Source organism: Apaloderma vittatum, unplaced genomic scaffold (genome assembly GCF_000703405.1).
Source record: "Apaloderma vittatum isolate BGI_N311 unplaced genomic scaffold, ASM70340v1 scaffold11932, whole genome shotgun sequence".
In the NCBI taxonomy this organism is placed as follows: Eukaryota; Metazoa; Chordata; class Aves; order Trogoniformes; family Trogonidae; genus Apaloderma; species Apaloderma vittatum.
The window spans coordinates 70,515-79,227 of NW_009704255.1; the positions used below are offsets into that span (position 1 = coordinate 70,515).

At 40.1% G+C, this 8,713-nt stretch overlaps 1 protein-coding gene across 1 annotated transcript in view; it reads left to right on the forward strand.

Moving 5' to 3' along the window:
- The window catches only part of LOC104270585 (pancreatic lipase-related protein 2-like), a gene marked incomplete at its 3' end in the record, with an annotated part of 23,028 nt that overhangs the window by 11,462 nt on the left and 2,853 nt on the right, over window positions 1-8,713 (forward strand). The window contains exons 4-10 of the mRNA XM_009864992.1: window positions 210-364; window positions 2,438-2,563; window positions 3,521-3,655; window positions 4,537-4,645; window positions 5,786-5,905; window positions 5,996-6,118; window positions 8,337-8,452. Coding sequence (XP_009863294.1) covers window positions 210-364; window positions 2,438-2,563; window positions 3,521-3,655; window positions 4,537-4,645; window positions 5,786-5,905; window positions 5,996-6,118; window positions 8,337-8,452 — 884 coding nt within the window. The remainder of the gene's footprint in view (window positions 1-209; window positions 365-2,437; window positions 2,564-3,520; window positions 3,656-4,536; window positions 4,646-5,785; window positions 5,906-5,995; window positions 6,119-8,336; window positions 8,453-8,713) is intronic.

Consider the following 8,713-nt stretch of genomic DNA (forward strand, 5'->3'; position numbering starts at 1 on the left):
AGTCTTGACGTTCCATTTCCTGCTACACACAAGACACAAGAGCACAGCTTAGCCCCTTAATGAAAGCTTAACACAAGTGCCAGCCTAATCTGAATCACTCATTTTCTTCTTCCCTGGAATAAAACCCATCCTGCCAGCTTCTTTTAAAGTGGTGGCAGCCTAACCTCCTACATTCCCAGAAGACTAACTTTTTTCTTTGTGTACCCCAGGGAGGGAAGTTTGCTATGAAAGGCTTGGATGCTTTACAGATAGCCCCCCTTGGTCTGGCATCCCAGAGAGACAACTGGCAGGCTTGCCCAGCTCTCCAGAAGATGTGAACACCAATTTCCTTCTTTACACTAGAGACAACATCATGAAACATCAAGTAAGAAACTGCTTTTTTCTAAAATACTCATAGTATACAACACATTCAACAAATTATAAAGCCAGTTTCTTTTCTCCTGTATTTTTGCTCAAAAGTCTCTCAGGAAAAGCCCCAATTCTGTATGACACACAAACTGTCCATTGTAATTTTCTTCCATCTTTTTTTCCTTTTTCCTGATTTCAACTCTCCGACAAGACGGGTATATTTAGAACATATTAATGGCAGCCTTCTAACACAAATCATCTAAGATATTTTGGATATATTTTATATCCTACTCTGCATTGAGCTAATGGCCCAAATTCAGTTTCAGGTTTAACATTATAAAGCCAGAGGGAAGGCAGTACAAAAGGAAAGCTCAGTTTTGGCTCGTGTGTGTCTCAAGATTAAAGACATGTTTCAGGCCCAGATATGCAACTCAGGGATACTGTTCATACACATGGTATCTAGGTCCCCTGATCTACATACGACTGATCTGAGAGGCTCTGCTTATGTGGTGGCCAACACTGAGCCCTAAGAGCAGGCAGATAGTTAAGAGCGAAGATCAGAAAAGGAAAGAAAATAGGAAGAAAAATAAAGGAAAACTTAGAAAGGGAAACAGGAGACTAAAGAAAATACAAAAGAGAGAATGAAATCATATGTGAAAAAAGAAGGAAACAACCAAAAAGAGAATGAAATGGGGCTAGGTAAAGAAAATAAACAAAAATGAAACATTTTATGGAAGACTGTCACTGAGGGAAAACGGAGACTAAAAAGCTAAAGAAAAAGAGTTGGTAAGATATACCATGGAGAGAGCTTGAAGGTTTGTCTTTCAGAGAGGTGAACCATGCTATCAGTCCCTCACAAAGACACATCAGGTAGAGAAGCAGAAAGAATGGAAGAAAAAAAAGTAAAAGGTGACGTTATCCACAACACCTGCAAAAGAGGAGCAGTGAGAAGCACCTCTGGACTGTGACAGAAAGAGAAACTGAAGTAGCTAAAAGGAGCCTGCAGGGTTGTTTAGGATGGATCAAATGGGAACACACTGAAGTATTCCAGCAGTGTGTCAGCCCTTTCCTCTAAAGATCAACAAGAACTGGGAAAAGCTCATAGCAGGATGCTCAAGGTGTTGGAGGTGTCTGGGGTGGACTCATCCACAGAATGAAACAGTTTTGTGGATCTATAGACTAGTCTGGTGAAAGAGAAGAAATGACTGCTAGAGAGTGTAAATTTTACTTGGACAAAAAGCAAGAAAAAATAAGTAAATTAAGATGAAAAGATGGGTGGGGAGAAATTTGTTGCTCTTGTTGGATTATATTACAGGAAAAAGGCTTCACAGTTGTTTTCCATATAAATGGAAGCTGCAAACAGTTGAGTTGTTTAATGATTTCTCCCATCTGATCCACCACAGAACAAGTCCAACATCTCTAGCTGAGAGGCCCTAAGAGGTTTTGGCTTTAGTCCGTCTTTTAACTTTAATCAGTCTTTCACTGAAGGTGAGGTGTGTGCTAATTAGTGCGTGACATCCCCTTACAAGCTTAAGAAACCATAACAAAAAAATAAGTAAGAACCAAGTTTGAAAACAGCCTAGTATTCAGAATTTCTTTAAAAGAAATTAATGCCTTCTCAGTGAACCCCAAATACCTACAGCCTCTGATGTTTTAAACCTATTGGTCTTTCTAATAAAATCTAAATAAGCTCAGCAATGAATGTCTTCAAAGAAAGAAAGAAAGAAAAGTAGGTATAGATTCAAAGTGAACTATATATACCTTGCAGAAGATGCTATCTTTGTATTTTTACAGCCAAGTTTGATAAAATCTGGTATTTACATGGCATGATGTACCAGCACTCAAAGCATTGGGCAAAGGATGCCAGTATCACTACTTCAGTTAACTAGAGGAAGTGAGTCATTTGTTGAAGTGATTAGTTGATATATCCCAGCAAGGCACTTTACAAGTGATGAACGAGACCCCTCCCTTCAGAGTCCAAAACTATGCCCTAACCATGGGAATATTCTGCCCTTTGTCCAAATGTACACGGGGATGGAGCAGTCACATCCTTGATGTGTTACTTGTTTGTTGGGTTTTTTTGAAACAGAAAATTTCTGCTACAAACTCTTCAACGATCAAAGCTTCAAATTTCCGAACACACAGGAGAACTCGCTTCATTATACATGGCCATCTTGCTGGAGGAGACCTCCCCTGGATAACAAATATGTGCAGGGTACGGTATGACTATTGCCTGACAGTCATTTTGCTTGTATTTGAAAGCACAAATATCCACACCACAGCATTAACTAGCTTAAAATTCCCACATAAAATTTACATCTCTGTTCTCTTGTTAATTCAGGGAATATATGAGGGGAGAAAAAAAAATCAGAGTGAACCTCAGTCCCACGTGACTGCTCTCTCGCTCCTGGCTATGGGTATAGTGCACTTCAGCCTTCTGCTAAATGTCCTTTTCGTGCTTTCACCTCCACAGGGAGAGTTATAAGTAATTTATTTTTCAATTCCTTGCCAACAACAAAGGAGGAAAAAAATCACTTTTCGCACCTCAGCAAAAAGTCAAAATAAACATTTCAGTTTGAGTGAGGCATTTGACCTAATAAAGACAAAATGCTTTGTTCAGCAGATTGAAATATGAGTAAATAAAATGAAAACAAAAATGATTTTTTTCAGAATGAAAAATCATAATGTTTCATTGCCACGTGTATTCTATGTGCACATAGAATATTTTGGTTAAAATACATGAAATACAGGGCAAAACAATTAAAACGTGCACATAAATTTGTGAATCCTTTTAGTTGATCCGAGCATATAAATTTTGAAGAATAAAGCTCGGTCAATAATAAAGAAGTCATAGTATTCTCTTTTTCTAACTGGGGTACTGTCCTTAAGAGAAGCTGATATCCTAAAGCCAATCAAAGCATCTGGAATGAAAACCAGGACGGAAGCAAGCTCCTGCATGTCTTTCACAGCGTTCAAATCCCTGTCTCCACTCTGCCTCCTTGTGTTGATTCTTCAGTATTAGCAGGAATTAATATTCTAAAGATGGGTCTTCACCAGTCACGTAGACGAGTCCTCAGCTATAACAAAACTAAATATTGTTTGCGTGTGCCCTGCTACAACTGTAATTCATGTCTGTTTGCTTCTTTTCTCCTGTTCTCATGTTCTTCACCAGTTCATGTTTCACACTGAAGACGTGAACTGCATTTTGACTGAATGGACAGGCGGCTCCAGCGGTTTGTACACCGACGCGGTTAACAACGTCCGCATTGTGGGGGCTGAGCTGGTATATCTGGTGAACCTCCTTGAGGTATCTGTGGAACATGGAGACTGGTGCATAGTCTGTATGGTAAAGGCTGAGTTCAGGGTGTCACCTTTAGGTTTGAAGAAATAGTCACGGAGTACAGAGAAACGCATGGAAATAGCATTAAAAATCCCTAAACCCGCACAAATGGAAATACCTATCCAGTGTCAGGCCACAGATAAGCATGTTCCTAAAGGCTTACAGGCCATAGTTTCTGAATGTTTTGCTCCTGACAGGCTCAGATTGGAGACTGTCTGGCGACACTGTCCGAGTGAAGAATGGTGGCAGAGAATCAATATGGTTAAAACATCCCTCTCTGGGTCACACATGCTGCCTCCTGCAAGAACTGAACTGCAGCATGAGAGGTGACTCTCCTGCAGCCACCAACATCAGGTTTTCCCTGCAGAAGCTCAGGAGAGCCCAGCACACCAGCAGCCCTGGCATAGCCCTCCGCATCCTGCAGGACCTGCGGGGTGGAGCATCTCCCCAGCAGGGCGGCTGCTTGGTTCACACAGAGGGCACGCCACAGACAAGGGCGCTGGAAGCTCCTCCACCACAGATCACTACCCTGATGAGACAGACAGGTTCAGGGGTGAAGAACTTGGGTCATTCCTCTATATCCAGAAACTCCCTTTTCCCGTTCTTTTTTTTTGTCACAAGGGCCAATTTCCTGGCAGAGGTTACTCCCTTCCAGGGACATGCTATAGCCAGGGATGGGATGAGTAGAGAATTGCTTCCCTTTGGGTACAGATCCTCGAGCTTCCCACCCAAGACACTCTGCTCCATCGCCCACTGGTCTGGCCCTGTCCAGGGCTGTGATTCAGTGTAACAGGCTTGTATCCCTTCCACCTTAATATTTTTTTTTTCCTTTCCATACAACTTCGCAGAAAGACTATGGCTACTCTCCTGCCAACATTCACTTCATCGGCCACAGTCTTGGAGCACATGCTGCAGGAGAGGCAGGGAGAAGGAAACCTGGCATCGGAAGAATAACAGGTACTGAAGCTATTTCAGTTGCTGAAGCTTTGTATTTTCATGCAACTTAATTGAACTGAAGAATCACTGCTGCCTTATAAAGACAGAATACAGACCACAGTGTGCTGGTTTGTCATAATTAACAGTACACAGCTAGCATGACAGCATGCAAAAGAAGCCATGCCCTATTCATATGCCATGCATTTCACACGTCAGCCTCCACAGCTCTAAGAAAGGCTTGACCACGACAGAACAGAAAGGCTTAAATGGCTCGACTGTAGCTAAATAGAGGTGACTTTTCACAGGTCACAACAAGTGCCAGGGAGCACTTGGTTAAGACTTTTTTAATGTTATAAAAGAACAGGAACAAACTACTGTATTACACATGAAATAAAAGACTTGTAAAACACTAGCAACTCATTATCATATCTGGTTTTAAAAGCCCACTTTTCAGTAGTTCAAAAGATGGAAAGTCTGAAATTTTCCTAAAGATTGAAAATCTAGATCTCATACATCAGGAGGAGACAGTAAATAACCATGGACACCCTGACAAAGAAGAAAGCTGTTAGCCACAAAGCTACACAGAGAGACAAAGTGGCATGATACCCTCACACATTGGTTTTTTTAAACCTCTCTCTTTTTATCCTTTCCTTTTCCCTCTATTCAGTTCTTTTCTCTGCACATTGCTTTGACTAAACTGTGTACACAGTAGCAATTCAGGAGAAACTGGGGTCAGGATTGTGTGCTTTAGCCTCAAGAAGAGCTCACTGATGCTGAAGAGGAGGGTTAACATTTAAAATCAAGCTCTTTTGGAAATAAAAAAAAGATTTCTGACTGAATAAAATTTCTCAAACAAAGCCACATGCTCAGAGTAACATATCAAGATTCCATATTTTTCACTAACATGAAAAAAAAACCCAAACCACTTTTTATAACACTGTTCTGCAAAAGTAAGCCAGGTCCCTCTAAGTATTTTACTGTGCTGCAATGCTTCCAGTCACCTTTCTGTTAAAACCCTGCATATTCTGCTGGCTGTGGACCACAAAATGCATTTTTATATGTGGAGTAAAGGCAGAAATGTAATGACTTACATTGTGCCCACACTGTATGTGATGACATTCATATAGTACTCTTAACTTAGCTGTATTTCTGTTTATTTAGGTTTGGATCCGGCTGGGCCCCTTTTCCAGTATACTCCCACTACAGTTAGGCTGGATCCTTCAGACGCAGAATTTGTTGATATAATTCATACCCATGCTGGTCATCTTTTCTTTGACTTTGGTAAGTTTTCACTCAAAGGCTGACACCAACATGGAGGATGATCACAAGCGTACCCAAGAGTGACCAGCCTTGAATCACGCTGCATTTCAGCTCCAGGGATTCTTCAGACTTGTGGACACCTGGATTTTTATCCAAATGGTGGGAAGAAGATGCCAGGATGCAAGCAGCTTCGTGTACCTCCCGCAACTCGGAATATCAATGACCTTATGAGAGGTGAATATAAGCTACAGTTGAAAATAAAGGCTAAGCTAGGATGAATCCTTTTGACTGTATATATTATTTACATAGCTCAGACTTAGAGTAGGGAGAGAATGCTCATAAATGCTGCCTGTGAAATGCCCCCCAATTTCCTTTTTTACTAGCCAAGGCAAATTCCAGATGGAAACTTCTGTTAAAACATGCAGACTTGTTCATCACAACCTTTGTAAGAGCCTGCCACTGTGCTGACAGACTGACCTCAGTGGGAATTCCACACATGAAGGACTGATAAAATTTCATTCGAGGATAATCCAAAAATGAGTATTTTAAAATTTGAGCTTCACTTCTCCCTAGAAAGACACCAATCCCAATATTACTGGGGTTAGACATACTTATCATTGCCATTAACAGCTTCAAAGGGAACAGCACAAGGTTAAAAATACAGAAGATGATAAAATGACTGCTCCATTGATAGTTCATGTTCTTCAAAGAAAGCTGGGCAGTTAATCAGAATTACCCTGGGATCCAGCACAATAGATACCCAAAATCCCGTCTTCTGATCCTAACCTACAGAAATGAGAACATCTGTTATTCACAGCTAAATGTTTTGAAATCCTTACCACTAGTTAAATAATTGGCTTTCAAAAATATTCTTAGAACTGGTTGAAGAACTTACTAATAAAGAGGACCAAAAGCTGGCTGTGCACAAAGTCACTTGGAACCAAACTGCTTTCCAAGAGGAGTGTGTAAGAATGTCTTTTGCCATGTTTCACGGTGAAGGAGGAGCTCAGCTCTATTGAACACAAGCAGATGGTTGTTCATGCGGCTTCTAAAAATAGAAACAGCCTTAACTCCTGACTCTCGGTTACACCTTCCTTTATGCATATCTCTTCTGTTTGATAGTATTTACATTTATGTAGTGCTTTTATGCATGAAGTGCTTTAGAAATGCTATTTAGTAACTTCTTTCTACAGCTTTCAATACAGTAGGGAGAGGAGTATAACATTCCGATTGTATAAATGTTAAGTGAATTTGGCACTAGCACAAAGTAACCCAACCATAAGAGATGAAGTTTCGAAGTTAAGAGCACAGACCTTCAGAATTAGGTTTAAAGATGAAACTATAAAGAAAACATACTCAGGAAGCCTTAATGATGCATATTATTTTCAAGAAAGAACAGGAAAAAAATACTTTTCAGAAGGTTTTTGTTCTTTTCTTATGTAAAGAACAATGTGTGTCAACTGGTCAATACCAGCTGGTCTGTCTTCAAGATGTGTGAATATTGCCAGTAGGTGAAATTCTGATTTTGCTGTAAACTGCACAAGCTTTCAATTTACTTCCATGCTTCCAAGACTTCACCCTGTGTTTAGATGAGGCCACACACATGCTGAAGCAGAGTAGAGCCTATTTTTATAAAAGCTGACTTTAGTATATTGTGCTTTGATATGGGAGAGACTTCAGAGCCAAGGAAGAATATACTTGTTACAAGGGACCTGTAAATAAATAGTACTTTCTTTTTCCTCCACTGACTGCTTATAAATTCCACTCTGATGGGGAAAACATACTTTTTTTTCAAATAAATCTGACAAAATCAAGGACCCAGTTTCAAATACCTTGCTTTTCAGAGCATTTCACAGTATTGCCACTGTCAAATGACCACGGATTTTCTAGATCTCTAAAACACTGAAAGCCACTGAAGTTTAAAGAATTACTACAATTGCCTTTAATTCGAGAAATGAGTTGAAATTGTACTTTTACAAATATCACATTGTGATATGGTAAGCTAATGAATATGCCTTCATAGTAACTGTTATGCGCTTTACAAACATGAATTATTCCAGTCTTTGAAATATCAAAGGGAAATTCTCCTAAATCCTCCTCGTTTCTCCTGCTAAAGTAAAGCAGTGATGTACACATAGCAGAATGGGAGGCTGCACAAGGTCCACCTTAGTGCATCTCCACCTCTGTTAACTTCAGCAGGAGCACAGGGACATGCCAATTAGAACCTAGCTCTTCCCCATTGATAAAAAATACATACTGCCATAAGTACATTTTTCTACTGTAAAACCAAGTAATTCATACTTTAAACGTCTTTTAATTACAACTGTTCTTAAATGTGAGATGTCACCATATGTACAAATGCTTCTGAGGAAAAAGACCCACAAGAGTTGCTTTGGCGTGGATTTTACATTAATGTATTGCTTTAATCTTTTTGACCTGGGCTATTTCCCAGCATACAGATCTATTGGATGTGGACATAAAAGAAGTCTCCGGTATTATGCTGAGAGTATTATCACTCCAAATGGATTTGTTGGGTATCGGTGCGAAACATACCGAGATTTTGTATTGGTAAGTACCAGGTTCTCTTCATAATTTCTGGGACGACTTCTGCACTCTGGATCATGGGGTACAGTGGGAGCTATGCAGAGCTGCTTACTCCCTTCATCCAGACCATACCCAAAAAAACAGGTAAAATGTAGAAGCAGTAAATTAAAAAAAAAAAAAATCTAGAAGAAAATAAGAGTAAATATGAAATACTTACAAAAGCAGAGATTGAGAAACTGAGCGAGAGGCCAATGGGAGGCAGTGGCCGGGGGCCCCCATCTCATA